At 53.0% G+C, this 17,007-nt stretch overlaps 1 protein-coding gene across 3 annotated transcripts in view; it reads right to left on the reverse strand.

The window, feature by feature from the left end:
- Nucleotides 1-17,007, reverse strand: part of POR (cytochrome p450 oxidoreductase) — a 31,184-nt gene that overhangs the window by 1,798 nt on the left and 12,379 nt on the right. For all 3 annotated transcript variants that reach the window (XM_074593452.1, XM_074593453.1, XM_074593450.1), the window contains 12 exons: nt 16,405-16,597; nt 8,975-9,023; nt 7,992-8,120; nt 7,218-7,367; nt 6,202-6,326; nt 5,228-5,317; nt 4,672-4,770; nt 3,894-4,010; nt 2,932-3,050; nt 1,549-1,730; nt 1,238-1,387; nt 406-673 (listed from right to left, as the gene is read on the reverse strand). In XM_074593452.1, the coding sequence (XP_074449553.1) occupies nt 406-673; nt 1,238-1,387; nt 1,549-1,730; nt 2,932-3,050; nt 3,894-4,010; nt 4,672-4,770; nt 5,228-5,317; nt 6,202-6,326; nt 7,218-7,367; nt 7,992-8,120; nt 8,975-9,023; nt 16,405-16,583 (1,657 nt within the window). In that variant the 5' untranslated portion in view covers nt 16,584-16,597. The remainder of the gene's footprint in view (nt 1-405; nt 674-1,237; nt 1,388-1,548; nt 1,731-2,931; nt 3,051-3,893; nt 4,011-4,671; nt 4,771-5,227; nt 5,318-6,201; nt 6,327-7,217; nt 7,368-7,991; nt 8,121-8,974; nt 9,024-16,404; nt 16,598-17,007) is intronic.

Below are 17,007 nucleotides of genomic sequence, written 5' to 3' on the forward strand. Positions count from 1 at the left end.
CCCGCAGCCCCCAACCCTGCCCTCCCCTTGTCCTGCCAATGCAGAGCTGTGTGACTGCTTCTGTTTGTAGGAGGAAGCTCGAGACTCTGATTCCCAGAGGTACCCATATGCTTTAGGAGTGACGTGACTCTGGTTATTTGGAGATGTGGTGGCAGAGGTCGGAGAACTGGCTCGTGTCTGTCTGCCCCTCCCAAACCTTCTCAGTGGCCAAGAGCGGAGGACAAAGCATCTTTGTGCTGGGCAAAAACCACTTAGCTGCTGTTCACCCTGCTCCACCGCCTCTGCTTTCGGCTAGACCTGTCAGTGATGTGAGCAGCACAAGAGGCTCCCTGGAGGCATGAACTAGCCCTGCAGAGCACCGTCCTGCAGGAGCTCTGGTCCCCAGGGAAGTTTCTGGGCACTCACCTTGCTGCTTCAGCCAGGCCCGCTCCTGAATGAAGCCGATGAAGGGGGCTATGCCAGTCCCTGGCCCGATCATGATGACAGGCGTGCTGGGTTTGAAGGGCAGGCGAAACTGGGACTTCCTGACATACATGGGCACCAGGGAGTTGCTCCTGTTCTCGTGGGGCACCTTGTCCTTCAGCCAGTTGGTGGCCACCCCTTTGTTCAGGCGTCCTGTCTTGGTCTCGTACTCCACCGTCACAGCACAGATGTGGATGGCGTTGGGGTGAACCTGCAGGGAAGGGTCGTCAGTGTCAGGCAGAGAGGGAGCCCCACATGAGGTCCTGGGCAACCCCACAGCTCAGTGCCTTGTGCTCAGGGAGGGGAAGAAGTTTAACCTAACGTTAGTGTTGGGACAGCTGTTCCTCCCCCAGCATGGCCCAACATGGGGCTTCTGTCTTGTGCCCAGCTCGTCACAGGACTGCTGAGCTTCCCTCGGTACGACCAACAACCTCAGGGCTTCAGAGCACAAAATAAAGAGTGAATTTTGACCAACCCCTAAAATGCCACTCTGCTCCCAAGCCCTGAAAGCAAGGCCTTTGGGCGAAGAGGAGCAGGGCTGCGGGGAGGGTGGCACAGCTAGCTGCAGCGTGGGACCCCCTGCAAACCCTATGGAAGTTGGGATAACCCCCTCTTCTCCTGCAGAGATAACTAAAGCCTGCCCCCTCACAGGAAGTGTCACCAGGGCAAATCCCCCATTGCCCTGTCCCCAGGCGAGAAGGGGGACAGTGGCACTGCGGAGCTGCAGCGGAAGCGGTCACTCAGCAGCCTCAGTCCCTGCTGGAAGCACGCTCACCTTGGAGGAGGAGGCGATGGAGTAGTAGCGGGCCTGCAGGCGGGGCAGGAGCTCACACAAGTGGTCGATGGGGGGACGCAGCGAGGGCATGTCCTGCAGGATGGCCAGGATGTTCCTCCGGGCCTCCACCACCCAGCTGAGGTAGAGAGCCTGCGGGCAAGGAGGACACATGCATGATGACTTCCCTACATGCCTGGCAAACACTCCCTCAGCTCTCTGCATGAGGTGCCCACCAGCCCCGGATCCCTTTTGGGGATCCCCCAGCACCCAGTTCAACCCAGCAGCTTTGCTGAGAAGGCCACAGCTCCCACCTTTCCCTCGGCCGCAGAGGATGCCATTTTGCGGAGGCGCTCCTGCTCGCCGGCATCCGTGGCGTACTGGGCCAGCTCGTAGAGGACATTGGTGCGGGGCGGGTTGGTGATGTCCAGGTAGTACGTCAGGGCTGTGCGGTAGGACGTGGGGCAGGGGAAGGGATGTTTCTTATTGGATTCCTCTAGAGGAGAGAAGAGGGAGAGGGGAAAAAAAAAAAAATTAAAAACAGCAACCACATGCTGTTACGTTAGAGATTTCATGCCAGCAGCAAAATGCAGCGTATGAGAGCTGGGGACAGAGCAGGGGAAACGGCATCAGGGAGGAGAGAGCAGCCCTAGGGCTGAATCAGTCTGTTGGCAAAAGCCACGATCCCCCGCTGCAGCAGCTCCAGCACAGGGCAGCTCCGTCTCCCAGTAGCCCATTTTGTGTTTCCCAGATGCTGCCTGCCAGCTTATCAGCTAAAAAACCCAAACCCTGTGCTCCCCAATGGGGCTCCCTGCCCCAAGACACCAACGCACGGAGGCACCCAGCAAACTCCCGGGCCAACTCCTGTTCTGCATGGCTAATTTGGCCTCCCACACTTATGTCTCTTTCAGATCTGGCTTCAAAAGTGTTCTTAGTCTCCTTCAGACACGGACACTTGTGCTCACAGCCCCCTTGGGAAAGGTAAGCACCAGCAGTCGAGGCCGGAGCTGTTCAGTTTAGCAAACTAAGTGCCACATAAGGGACAGGAATGACAGCGTGAGGCCAGACAGCCTGGGACACTGCACAGCGGGCCACAGGCTCCAGCACTGCCTTGAAGCCACTCACTCTCTGGAAACCAGGAGCCAGCTCTTGGGCTTCTGGGCCAGCAGCTCTGATGCCTCAGGTCAGGCTGCGCTGCTTCCGCAGTGAGATGGGCAGCAGCTGCTGTCTCCCTCCTGCCAGAAGCCAGCTCTGCTGGGAACACGGCCCAGGAAACGCTCTTTATATCAGCACAAGTGCTCCCTCCTGGCAGTTCAGTCCCTAAGCCTGCGCCTCCTCCAAGGACTGAATAACAGCATCTGAGACACGAAGGCCCCTGTTGAGCGCTGGGGCTGCTGCGGCAGAGGGATGCTCTGGCAGGCTGACGCTCCGTAATTAGGAGCGTGCCGTTACATAATTCGTTGCCGAACGGGCACACCAAGTACGTTTCACAACTGACCCACTTCAGCTGGCTCTCAGCAAGCAGGCTCCGTGCCACCGCTGCTAAAAATGCACTGCATTCAGAGTGGCCACGGGACATGTCTGTTTGCCCAGAGGTACCCTACGGGACCTGAAGGTGACCTGGCTCCTGCCCTGGTGGGAAGGACAGAGGCCACAGCTGAAGAACTACAGATGCTCAGGGGGGGATCCATACTCACCATCCAAATTGTTTAGGGACATGATCGTGTCCAGATCCGTGCCCAGGATCTCACCAATCTGATTCACCAGAGAGGAGTCGTTGGCTGGGTACACCGCCACGTGGTCCCCAGACTCGTACCTGGCAAGAGAGCAGGAGGCGAGCAGATCAAACACCAGCATGGCTTCTCGTCCACCCCAAGCCTGAGCTGCTCAGCTACAAGACAAGCGGGCTGGTGCAAGGGGCAGCAGGACAACAGTGAGATCTGAGCTGCTACACAGTCCCTGCACAATCAGGGACCTTTAAGAGCTGGCAGTCATAGCAGAAAGGACCATTGTGGAATAACGGTTTTAAGAACCAGGTTCTTTACAAGGGACCTCCAAGATATCACCAGTTTTGCCCGAGACTTCAACGAGGGCAGTCTTCCAGCAAAGACAGGCCAACTCCCTGACCCGCAAGGAGCAAAGCTGCTCAAAACCTCTGCTGTATTTTCTTACGTTAAGCCACCTGGATTCGTAGCTTTCTCACAAACACACACAAGAGAAATTTAAGACAGCAAGAAGGTTTTTAAGAACAGGGCTTTATTTCCCCTGTGCTTGTACACCTAAGCCAGGCAAACCCTGGCACGAGCCATCCCCAGCTCGCCCCTCTCTTGCAGCTCATCCACTCTCTCATTTTTTGAATGACTCTAGAGAATTCTTGCAGCTGGGACTGCTCAGGTAGGATGGGTATGTGTGGCCAGCTCTGGAGGGGCACAGGGCCACCAGGGGCCACAGCCAGGCGCAGTGCAAGAGCTGAGAGAAAGTCCTGATACGGGGTACCTGATATGTGGTATGGAAGCCCCGAGGGGCAGCGTTAAGTAATTACGAGAACAAGGTCCCCTTCTGAAGTGCTGGATGAGGCCAGTGCCACATCCTTGTTCTTTGCTCCTGAAGCAGACTGCTCCTGCCAAAACAGAGGACCAGTTTGCCCATGGGGAACTACCTGATTTTGGAATTGGAGATATCCAGCTCCAGGTGCATAAGGTGTCGCTCTCCACCCTTGTTCAGCTTGCGGTTCTCTGTAACCTGCGCCAGGAAGGGGTTCTTGGCATCGAATGGTCTGGAAGGAAAGAAAAGGACCCTCTGGGTTACTCTCCTGCAGGCTCACAGTGCTGCTTGTATCCAGGCATGTTCCCTCTGCCTCCAGAGCAGGCTCCCACGCTTGGAGCACAAGGCTGTCCTGTTCATGTTTCAAAGCACACCACAGCACAAACTAAATTATGATCCTGCTGCTACTCACACTGGCACAGAAAACAGGTAATTTTCCTTCTGAGCACAGCCCAGCAGTCAACAGCTTTTGTACCATTAAGAACACGTGCTGCAAAAACAGATCGGAGGGACTGTCCCATCTCAAAGAAATATTTCAGGCTGGAATTAAATTACACAGCTAATCTCTGTACAATACTACAAGCAACCATCAGGCATTAGCTACCCTGGGCAAGGAAAGGCTCTGAGTGACCTCAAGATAGATACTGCAAATGCACAAGCCAAGCAGCACACGTGAGCGCTGCCACCTTCTCAAACACTAATGATTCATTAACTGGGGAACGCCTGAGAGTCCCAGAGGAGACCTGAGCCCATTTTTCTTGGGCAGAGACCTGCCATATGGCTGCATTACAGAAATGACACTGCCTGCATAGTGGGTGTTGTTAGAAACATCAAGGATCCATCAGCCAAAGCCTGGCCCACGTACACTCTGCCCAGGGTGGTTTGGCACTTACGGCTTCTGGTTCTCGTAGCTCTTGAGACGACCCATCTCACCGGTGTAGACTTTGTTCATGTTCACATCTGTGTGCACCACCAGCTCATACTGGCGGATGCTAGAGGAGGAAGGGGGAGAGAAAAGAGTCAAACTGGAAATCACAAGGTACAGCTGGAACCATCATCTGCTTTGCTGGATTTACTGCAGCCCAAAAACAAATGCAACTTCCACCCCTCTCAAGAGAGCAGGGGACAGGCAGACCATGCAGAAAGCCCAAACCAAGAGGAAACATCAACTCTGCTGGGAGCATCACACCCAGGAAAGCCAACCACAAAGGAATCGAACCCATCTCGTCACCCATCCAGAACAGAAATCCAGAGCTGGGGTCAGATTCACACTGGGACAGGCTCAGTACAGAGAGCCCCACTCACTGTTCTACTCCACATACCCCTCTGAAGTCTGGAAGGGGAAGAAGCGCACAAGAAAAGGGACAGCAGCTCAGGGCTGACAGCACAGCCACCAGCCAAAGGTGGCCACGTTCTCTGGCACCCAAAAGAACCGGCTCCCATACCCACCTGGACTCTTCTCCTGTTGCCTCCACCCCAAAATGCTCACACACCGCTGGCCAGAACTGCTCTCTCCAGGTGATGAAGTCTTCTTCCAAGCTAGCCAGGGCAAAACAAAGATTCAATAACTTTCCCAAGGGGGAGCAAAGGGGCATTCCCAGAGGAGCCATTTGAGATCCCTACGGACTTCCTCCCTACACCATGGGAAAAGGCATTTGCGCTTGGACCCAGGCAGTTTTGGTACATCCCACAGATCAGGAGAACATCTTCAGATCATTAAGTGGGTGGGAGGGAACTGTTGCTATACCAGCCACCCCTCCCTTCACCAGGTCTGCCAAGGAAGGCTTTGTTTTTCAGGCTTGGTCTTTACCCAACTCAGCTCCCCCTTGCCCACTCCTGGCATTAGGTCACCTTCCTAAAAGGCAGATTCTACCATGGCAATTCTTATTTTTCTGGGCTCAGAGCCTCCCGCACACAGCACATCCGTCTCATCACACCTTGCAGCCCTTAGAGGCAAAGCCACTGGTTGATGTAATTTCCCAGATTAAGCTGCTACCAGCAGGATGCTCAGGTGAGCACAGAGAGGTAAAACAACAAAAACCAAAGAACTCCCCCCAAAAAATCACATCATTGTCTAAGTAGGAAAATTGCTGCCTTCCTCCATGAAACAAACAGTTCACAAGATGGAGCTTGTCTCCTGCACAGGGATGACTGAGCCTATCCAGACAGGCTGGGTTAGCAGCAGAAGCAGAGGCTAAGCCTCCCCAGGTATACAACTACGGCCATTTAAAGCTGATGTGGGATTTCACCAGGCGCAGGATCCCCTAGGATGTTCTAAGTGTACAGGGATCTGCTCGTAGGAGAGAGAGCAGACAGCCCTCTGGAGTTTACTTCTGCCTTAGTAGTAGAGCTCACTCCCTGCCAAAGTCCCTTCCACGATGCTTTAGCCAGCTCTGACCAGCCTCTCAAGCCACGCTACTCACTTGCCATCATCGTCTCCTAGCCCAAGTTCAAAGATACGCTGGGCTCCAAGCTCCTCCAGTCTCTTGTCCACATACTTTCCCATGGCATTGAAGTGCTCGTAAGTCTTGTTGCCCAGCCCAAAGACCTGGAAGGGAACGCTGATTAAGCATGGAGAAGCAGGGGCTGGATTTTTCCAATTCAACCAGCATCCTCTGGTAGCAGCACCCAGCAAAGGATGCTGAAGAAAGAACATGGAAGCCAGACAGCAAACCTTTCACAGCTCCCCATCAGCTGTTTGTGGACTCTCTGAGTAAGAAGCTACCACTGGAGAGTGTGGTCAGAAGGCACCACCACCTCCCTGGAGCCAGGCCCCCGGCATGTCAAGAGGATGCACGTACAAGAGCTGCCTGCGCCATCTCCTCAAGGGACCAGTAAGAGCTTGGACTGCCTGAAGACTAATTGCTGTCCCTTGCCTCCCACAAACTGCTCAGCAAATCTTTGCTCACTGCTTTATACAGAGCAGCTTAACATCTCCAGCACTGGATTTTCTCCTCATTTGCAATTATTATGCTGCCTAAGGAATTTGGCCGGGGTTTAGGTGAGGTGGTTGTATCTCAGCCAATTATTCAGCTCAACACAGGAAAAGAGCTACACGCTCCTCCAAGTGATTTAATTTGCGGGAGAAGATCTGGCCCAGGGCTGCTCAATTAGCTTCTGAACAGCAGCATCAGCCTGTAACTCATTTACAGACCTTGTATTCAATGCCTGCTGGGCTGTTTGTGGCAAGACATTAGCAGCAAACCCTTGTGATTTAGGGAGTGGAGAGAGTACTCTGACATCTGCATTTAAAGCCCCCAGATCTATGTTTGCAAGTGTCCACAAAGCTTGTAGAGGAAGACAACGGGGACCGCATCCAACACAGGCGTACAAGGCACAGACATCATGTTGTGCCTTTACCCAAGCCACATGCAGGCACAGTGGAGGCCTTCCAACTTTCCTGACCAAATGCAACATGAACTGGAATTGAGCCACTTACTGCATATCGGAGACCTGACAAGTCAGCGTCAGCCTCCTGCAGCCAGTCGTAGAAGTCTTGGGCATTGTCCGTGGGATCACCCTCGCCGTAAGTGGCCATGCAGAACACAGCTAAAGACTTGTCGATCTCAGAGAGGCGACTCAGGTCCGACTACAACCAAAGGAAAGAATAAACCCTCAAGATTCCCACAACGTGGTTACTGGGCAAGCCTGTTCCTGCAATGCAGCTACCCCTGCTGTGCAGGACAGCACCACGTAATGTCAAAGAGCGGATTACAAAAGGGGTTGAAAAAGGCCAAATCCACCCAAAATGTCAGGGGAAATAGAGCTAACCACTCTCACTGGACTGCAAGTCAATACTTCTGCCCCACCAGAAAAGCGATGGGATTTTCAACACAAGGTCTTAAGGGCCCAGGATTGCTGGTCACTCTGGAGCGCAACCTGCCGATGCCTCTGTGCAAGACTGCGGCAGTATGGGTTTAATGCTAACTACACAAGGAACACAGAGCAAGTTTCATGCTGCCAACAGATGACTCCCAATCCCAAACACTCCAGGCTACCTTCCTCTTTCAATCGTGTTGCAGTGTTCACCCCAAATCCATTGACTGGCAAGGATCAAGCCCAACACCTGCATCTCTCAGGGCAATCCAATTTCCTTTTCTCCCCTAAATGACACTACTAATAGGGCAACTGTCCCTTGGCTAGGTCCTTTGTGGTTTTTTAGGGGACACTAAAAGGATGTTAGCTATCCTGAGACTGCTCACAGCTAAATTACCAAGTCATACTCCTCTGGATCCGCTGCCATGCCCCGGAGGCCATAGCGATGAGCATCTTTGGAAAGGCGATTGGCAAACTCCTCCGCTGTACCCGTCTGGGAACCATAGAAAACCACTATGTTTCGCCCCTGGAGAGAAAAAGAAAACCCTGTTAAATGGCGATTACTCGTTTGGCAAATGCATGGAGGAAACGCATCTTGTCAGAGACAAAGGAAACGCCTGGGAACAGAAATGCTGAACTGCAACCTAAAGGCAACTCAGAGCCTGCACTCGTATGGGACTCCACGCTGGGTTTGCGGCAGAAAACTCAAGGCTAAACTGTTAATAAGAACATAACTTGTCAATCTCGGAGAGGTGACTCAGGTCAGACTAAAACCCAAAGCAAAGAATAAACCCTCAGGATTTATTCTCAGCCCCAAGGCTGCAGCAGGACTCCTGGAAACAGGGAACTCCCTAGATGAGAAAGCAGACTTGCTTAAGCTTTGGGAAAGCGCCTAAGCACTGGAGCTCCTGCTCTGCTGCCAGCCAGCTACTTGGAAGTGAAACGGAAAATATATCCAGCCCCTGCTTCTTCCTCCGCTTCCTCTTGCGTCCAGTCCAGCAGAGTCAAAAGCTGCTAGCTCTGTGTACAACTCCCATTCCAGAGCGACAGTTTGGGAACAAACCACGCAGATAAACAACCGCCAGCAAATGACTTTAAAGTTTCTGCCATTTCCCTCCTGACTTTGACCTCACATTACACTTATTTTTTTGCACCAAATTTTCACTTTAACTTCTTCTCTAAGAACGACTCTCGGGCACAGACTGAAAGAGCTATTCCTGCCTGCCCACACAGCCTTCCTCTGGATGCTCTTTGCAGCAGACATGTCTCCATCCAAACCAGTCCCCCTGCTGACAGCTAGACAGTCTCCAGAGGAAACCAGGAAGGACAAGAGCTCCCCCACCTTCCCAGCACCCCATGTAGCCAGAGCAAGCAGCTTACCGTCTTCTTCATCTTCTCAATGAAGCTGCTATCTCTCGCTGGAGCTGCTCTGAAAGACAGGAGGAACCGCCTTTCAGATGAGCATGTTCATTATTTAAGGTCAGGAATAAGCAAGTGGGGAAAAAGCAGCCCCCAAACCGTCCCAGATCTCAGAAGGCTGTCCAAAGGGGTGCAAGTCCCCACCGACCACTCTTACTTACCCTGTCCCAGGGATGCCCGTCACTCAGCTGTGGGGCTTCTCCTCTGCACACAGCCCCGGACCAGAGACTCTCAGAGCACAGGGGAATAGCTGACACCCTGCCTTACCTCCACTGGTAAATCTCCCCGCAGGCAGAGCCCAGGCACTCAGCCCTAGGTGTCAGGAAACCTTTATCAACCGCCCTGAGAGGTTTCACAGCTGAGCAGGTTACAAGGATCTCGTAGAGCCATGATGCAAGAGCAGGTCTCCAGCTAAATCTCAGGGGCCGAGCTTTAGTGGGAGAGAAGGGAACAGAGAGCTCCCTGCTTCCCGCCACCACAGAGGACAGGCAGGGAATGGGTCCTGAGCCATGCCCCCAGGGCATATTCCCCAAGCTTGAATCATAGAATCGCCTAGGTTGGAAGGGACCTTTCAGATCATCTACTCCAAGCATCAACCCAACTCTGACAAAAACCATCACTAAACCATATCTCGAAGTCAGACAGGGCTAAACACCAGCTGTTCTGACCTCAAAACAGCATGCCGGACATGAGTCCCAGAACCAGAGAGCCCCGCAGGGCAGACAGATGCAGCTGATCAGACCCACAGAGCCTCCAGCAAGGCAACCTCTGCCTGAGGTCCCACAGGGCTCATTCCTGTGCTCATTCCATCCCCAGCACGGATCTCCAGCACAGAGGGAGTTGGAATTATCACAGGGAGGCAGTTGTCTGTCTCAAAAGAGGGACAAACCACAGCAGCATCAGAAATGTTGAGGCAGAGACTCACAGCGCTATGGCTACCCTACTAGGCGGGGAGCCAGAAGAGCTTTGCCATCCTAAGCACACCCATGGGTTTTCAGTGTCACAGGGTGAAAGCAACCCAGCCCTGGGGACCCTGGGAGTCCCACAAGCAGAGGTGGCTCTAGCTACAGTCAGGTGAGTCACTGGGGTCTCCTCAAGGCAGGAGGAGAAGTGCCAGGAGCTCACTTGCTGTCTTGCCTGCTGGAGCTTCAGTAGCAGGAAGGAGGAACGTGGGACCCATTCCCGTTTCTCTTTCACAATGGAAGAATGCAAGGCTGGGTCTCTTGTGGGAAGAGAGAAGCCTCCAGGCAAAAAACAAATGGTTTTGGCTCCAGCCCATGTGAGAATGTGCAGAGCTCACTAACAGTTTCCTAAGCTCTGCAGCCCAGAGGGAGGGATCTCTGCAGATGTGCTGAGACATTTGCGGAGAGCACACACACACAGCGCAGCAGGGTGGGGGACATTCAGTAAAGCACAACTTCAAGCACCCCTTTCTACCCAAAGGTATCAAGGAGCTCCATAACTGGGGCTGACGGTGCCATGCACCGACTCAGTCTCATACAGCATGCACGGAAAACAAGCAAACCTACCCCAAAAAGCTACCCAAGGCAGCTGTGCTCCCAGGAGAGAGCTGCTTCACACCCCCCGCTTCGCTCTCTCACAGTTCACCGTCTCCCCGTGATGTCATTTGTTCCCTGTTGGGGACAGGGATATCACAAGCCCCTTTGAGAGAGCAGCCCCAAAACCCAGCCCATGCTACCGTCGGGACAGGGGCTCAGGAGACCTGCCCCCAGCCCGCTCACCAGACTCAGCTCTCACTGAGCTTTTGGCTCCCTGGTCAACCTCTCCGGTTTACTGCCCTCCGCAACTAAGATCCAATTAAAATAGTTGTTGGGTCAACTGCTAAACAAAATGCTTCTAAAGGAGGGGGAAAAAAAAAGTTTTAGATCCTTTCAGCAAGCTCCCTTTGGAAGAGAAAAGGGTGCAGCACATGGAGCTCGTCCATGTTCAAAGGAGGCAACCCTGCACTGAAGCACTGTGGCTCAGAACAGTCTGTGGCTCAGACACAGGAGAAATAATGAGTCTGGCTTTTGAAAAAAAGGCTACACAAGTCCCTGAAACTGGTTCATCGGGGTGGCTTAAAAATCTGAGCTGCAGAAAAACACGGACACTGAAGACAGACATGACACTCATTTTCACTACTCAGCCAGGAATACTTAGAAGAGAAAGCGTGTTTTCAGCAACGACTGCTCTTACAGCTTAGATAGCTCAGGGTAGCGACTAAGAGAGTTAGAAGAAGTGACGGGTGGGGAAAGGGGATTAACTCCATTGTTGGAGCAAGTCTTTAGCTTGTACAGATTGACCACCCTTGGTGAGAGCACACAGCGCAAGAGACTCCCAGGGCTCTCTGTCACTTTGATTTCAGGAGGAAAAAAAGGAAGGGGGAGGAAGTTACCGACAGCTCAGCAACGATATCAAAGTCTCCGTCTCAGCCAAACTCCTCTCCTTCAGAAAGCTCCCATGCCTGTGGCTTTCCTCCCAAAAGCACACGTACATCCAGAAGTAAGAACGCAGCCTGGACGTCTCACAGAAACCGAGCGCTGACAGCAGGGTCTCTTCTGGAGCAGCAGAGCCTCTCCCCTTCCTTCTCCTCCTGCCCCAGCAGGGAGAGGCACCCCACTCCGCCCAGCTTTGGGGTGGCAGGAACGATGCTCCGAGTCAGAGCGATCCTGCCGGGCAGATTAACTCACCTTGCCACAGCCGCCTCTTCTTGCGGGGCCGAGTACATGCAGCCCATGGTCGGGGCAGGGAAAAGGCAGACAAAGAGTCGCAGGGCAGCCGTGTCTGTCTGCAAGGGGAGGTGTGGGGGGACGGATCTAACTTAACTCTGGAGCAACACGCACGCAGGCCTTTCCATTCTGCTCCTCCTGGGCATTAAAGCCAAGCGTCAGCCTTTTGTTAAGGAGAAGAGAGCCGGCACAAAAGGTCCCGGCACGGGTCATAGCAGGAGTGGTCCTGTCCGCTCAGATCCTCGTGGCGGGGCTTTGGAAGTTACCAAGTGGATCCGCGCAGTCCTGAGAAACTGCAACATCTGGCAGCAGTGGCAGAAAGGAATTAGGAGTGGAGAATGAAGCCTCCCAGGATCCTCCGCAGCACACGTCCCTCTCCCATCCGCGTGGAGCAGGGGGACGGGACACAAAACCCTCCCCCAGCCTTGTTACCTTGGAAACTGTTTATATCACAGCTGCTTTTATATATATTCTTTTTAAAAAAAAAAAAGTCGACGCTGTAGCTGAATGAAACTATTCCAGACACTACGTGAGCAGCGCTACGGGTAACTATGGCAGTGCCATTACAGAGGCAGCTCAAAGGAGTTTGTTCTCTTCAGGATCCTATTAAATTAAATTAGAGATGGTCTCTCTCTCACCCACCCACACATGCAGGCAGCAAAGAGAGCTAATCAGGCTAAGGAGTTGGAGCAATTCCTGCCACAGGAAGCCCTACAAGCACCAGGGAATGGATTTCTCTATAGCTGCAGAATAGAGATAAGCCAGTTTCTGCCCCAAACAATGGTAAAGACAGAGGGGAGAAAGGAGGGGGTGACACACAGCGTACCAATCGATGTCTTGCCTGCGTTTCCCCAGGGCAACAGTCTGCACAACTCCGGAGCAGGGACACAAGAAAGGAAAGAAATCTGTGATTGAGAAACATGCAGAGGCGGCGCAGCCAAAGAATAAAAACAAATTAGTGCATTTCCCAGCAATGCCACCATAAGGAAGCATGGTGGCCACGGCTGTGTGGCGATCGAGAGCTGTTCTCCCTAATGACATCTGCAGAGCAGGCTGTGGGGAAGGCTGCTCCGGTGGTTTCAATTAAGCCTGAAAACGGTCAAAATGCAAGCAATCCTCAGTCAGCAGTATCCCGGCCTGCCCCACGCATGTGCGGTACACAGCACAGGTACAAGACCTCTTGTATGCAGCAAGCCTCTGCATATGCTGGGCTCTGCCCCTCCGCTGGGGGCTTCAGGCAGGAGAACAGCTGCACTTGGCTGCGAGGGTAAGGAATTAGCAAGCACCTGAGCAGTAGGTGAACCCAGAGACGCATCGTCGGGGCAAGATGGTGACCATTCCCAGGCCATGCAGGCTGGCAGAGCCACATGGAGTGAACCCAGCACAGACGTCATCCAAAACAGGGTATTTTGACCATGCATCTGTTCTTCCACAATCAAGGGCAGCTGCAGCAGTGGCATTGCCTTTGGAGACCCTGCTGAGCTGACGTGGCTTGATCAAGGCATGCTGCTCAGCGGTGGCTCCCAAAAACCCTAGGAGGGCACCAAGGTGCTGGATGCTATGTTCAGGTCGGAGACTCTGTTTGTACTCTCCCAGGTTGCAAACAAACCCATTAAAGCCACAGCCATCGTGATGCATCTGAATTGCTGTTCAGCACTTTCATCCTCCAGTCTTCCGAGGCTGAAGACGAAGTGTGAGGCCAAAGTGACAGAACAAGACACCATCACCAATACCATCAGATAAAGCAGTTCAGGACAGTTTGACGAGCCAAAGCAGAGCTGCAGAGAACGTACTGAAGAAAAGCAACACCTCTTAAGGTAAAGGCTCTCCACTTCAGCCAGAAACAGCCCTGCTGCGGGCCCTCCGCCTTCATGGGTCCGGGACAGCTTCCCTGCCTGCCATACCAGCTTGCTACCCAGCTAGCCACGGGCAATGGCTGACAGTGTGATCCTGTATCTTGCAGATTTGTTTGTTCACCGGAAAGGAAACTCCACCCCAGACTCAAGGATGACAGGAGGGAAGGAAACCCGGGGCCGAATAAGATTGTTTTCCTCACTCATTCCCCACCCGGTTCCAAGTGTCCCATAAAATAATGCTGCAAAAGCTGCAGGAAGTTGCTGTCTCCGTCCCAGAGGATGGATGTGCCACCAGCCACAGCCTTGGCCTAGGGGTCCCACGCTGCCCTCAGGCCACCTTGCTAGAACGACCACAGCAGGGCTGGAGCAGACAATGGCAGAGCCTTAATGTACGGGGAAAAACTACTTAAAAGCTTCCTCTTGTTCTTCACCTGCCTGGCTGTCACTTTTCCAAAATGCAATCGTATCAGACAAGGTCTGGAACAATCTTGCCTCTCCCCACTGGTTATTGGTGACGGGAGGTGCTGCTCTTCCAAGGAGCAGTTGCACAGTGCTCCCTGCCAGCCACCTCCCACGCAGACGGAGAAGGCAGCACGGACCCCACGCAGGAAACACAGGCAAAATCACCGTGAGTCAGCTCAAAGCCAAAACCTCCAGCCAGCCTCAGACAGAAGCCCACGCGCTGAGGTCCCGCAGCTGCAGAAGGTGGTAACACACACCCGGGGGGGGTTCGCGAGCTCCTCTGCAGCGTGACTTCTCTGCAAGGTCACGACAGCCTCTGGAAGAGCTGCATGTGCTAAGTGGAAACAGTCACAAGGACGGTGAGCACGGGAGCTCTCTGAGTTGATCTGCGTCGTGTCAAGATCTAATTTCAGATTGATAGTGCCATTTCTCCCGCTAGCTTAGTTCTCATCACAACACAGCCGTTCTTGTTACGATCTCCAGAGGCAACCGCACACACCAATACACACAGTGCACTGGAGCCTCCTGCTCTTGCAGGCACGAGAGAGAAAGTATTTGACCAATCCAACAAAACAAATTCCCAAGATAAAGCCAAGCAGGCATAGAGAGACGGGTTGCTACTAGCCTTGCAGGCACCTGTCTGCATGCACGAGCTTTGCCAAAGGTCCTCAGCCAGGGATATTTCTCCTTTATAAACCCCTCTCAGACAGAAAACTTACTTTCCATCCTCCTGCAACAGCAGTGCATGCAGCCCACCTGAGGGTTGGCTCTGAGCTGCACGCTACTCTTCCCATTACCCAGGGGATTCACAACAGACCTGGTATCCATCCCAGGCTTTCCTTCAAGCAGAGGGCTCTGCAAGCAGAGGAGAGGGCCACCTCTGCCACCAGATCTGCACAAAGCGGAAACAATGCGACCAAACCTGCTCCTTTTCAATTATGACCTGAATTACAACACAAACACTGGACAATGAGCCCTGAAAACTGAGAACAGCATAAAGTAGATGGACAGGTCTGAGATAAGACCCACAACCGCTTGCCGTGTTTGATGTAGCTTTTACAAAGAGGGTAACAGGAGCACCAATCCCCTGCTGAAATGCCTTCTTTTATCACCAAACACCCTGGTCTGAGCAGCCTGCAGACAGGTCCTGCCACAGCTTCTTTCCACACCAGGCTGTAACACTTCGAAATGAAGGACTGACAGGTATTTCTTACCAAAGCAGCACTCACTAAGTGCCATGGGGAGAAACCCACTCAATGCAGGACGCCTTGCTGGTGCGACTGCATGCGTTAAATCTTGAACCTACTGCAAGCAGCCGGCCATCACTTTTCCCCTCCTCGTGGCATGGCCCCACAACCAATGACTCAGGACTGGGGGGGCCTGCAGTGAATTTGCAGCCAGCCTTACAAACCCAGAGGATTCACCTTTGTTGTGTGGCTATCTTCTGCAAAGGCCTAATACTGGAAAGCGCAGAGCTGGGCTAAGGTTGAGGCTGGCCTTCTCTCTGGGGCAAACTGCACCCTTGCAGGGAACAGATCCCAGGAGACTGAAGGGAAAGGTATTCCACAACACCAGCTCCTATAGCGCTGCAGCGGGTTTCAAACTTGTTTACCGCTCTCACCAATGCTCCCTGAGGAAACGGAAGGAATGAGCTAAAGAGCCCAGCAGAAAATTGATGTTAAGTTTGGTTATGTGACTGCGACAATGAGCCAATGCACCCAGATCGCACCAACGTGGCTCGCTCCTGCCCCTAAGCCCTTTGCAGAAGACAGGATGGAACAAGGACTTCTCCAAATCCAGTCTCCTGCTGCTGCGGTAACCTGGCATCAAAGCAAGTTTCACAAGAGCTGCCAAGCAACTCATGCCCAGGAACTCTCTCACAGCTCCCCACGACTATTTCTTCTCTTCATAGCTGAGGGTAGATAAGATTTTCAATAGGAAACCTGCTTAAGAGCAAGCCCACCTTTCCCCGCATTTATCTAAATATGACTTTTATCCGAAAGCACAGGGAATAGCCAAGGCAATCCTTACGAGTTTTGAAGTACAGCCAACAGCTTTTCTGCCTTGGCTCTTCTTGCCTTGCTTGGGAAAGGCAAATTACTGATATGGGCCACACGGTGGGGCAAAGCAGAACTGCAGCCTGGCCCTTCCGCAGGGATTTCTGCATTGCAAAGTGAACGGCTCAGAAGAAACAGGAGGGGAGATAAATGCACTTTGGAACTAAGTCTCATCACCTGAGGACCTCCCGGAATCCAACCGAATTTCCCACACAGCCTCCAAGGACCCACCACAAGCAAGACAGAAAGCTACACTCACTCCGTGCTGCCTGAGAGTTATTACTTACACTGATTGCATTTTGGGGAGGTCTGGGACTTCCTCCTTTTTCTTGCGGAAGAAGAACCAGTAAGTAAAAAGGCCGGTGATGAGCGAGATGAGAAACACGTCCGTCATGCTGAAGAAGGAGTCTTGCTGTGAAGTGTTGTCAGGAGGGGAAATATTCAGTTCCATGCTGGCATCCCCCATGATGGTCAGAGGCACTGCAGGCAAGGAAAAAAAGTGAACACCAGTAGTCACGCAGGGCCACAGAAGAGCATTAAGGGACATTCAGAGCACAGTTTTCCACTATACATTTACTCTTAGGAGCACAAGGCAGCCCAACAACTCTTTGGAGAAAGGCTTTGCACCACAATACTGTGAGATCCTTTTGCATCCCAAGGTATCTCACTGTCCTCCCAAGCTTTTCCTTTCCCATTGCATCCATGCTGATCTACCAGAAGTGATTTCTGCTTCCCCTCTGCCAGCACCATCAGAGCAGCCCCACATTCCAGGCAGGGAGCCTGACCTGGCTCCTACTAACACCCCAGCAAGACTCAAGAGGGACTCATGGCCAGCCTTTACTAAAGCCCTTACTCACCACGGAGCCCATGGGGTGTTAGTGGGGGAAGAC

Source organism: Larus michahellis, chromosome 7, assembly GCF_964199755.1.
Source record: "Larus michahellis chromosome 7, bLarMic1.1, whole genome shotgun sequence".
Lineage (NCBI taxonomy): Eukaryota > Metazoa > Chordata > Aves > Charadriiformes > Laridae > Larus > Larus michahellis.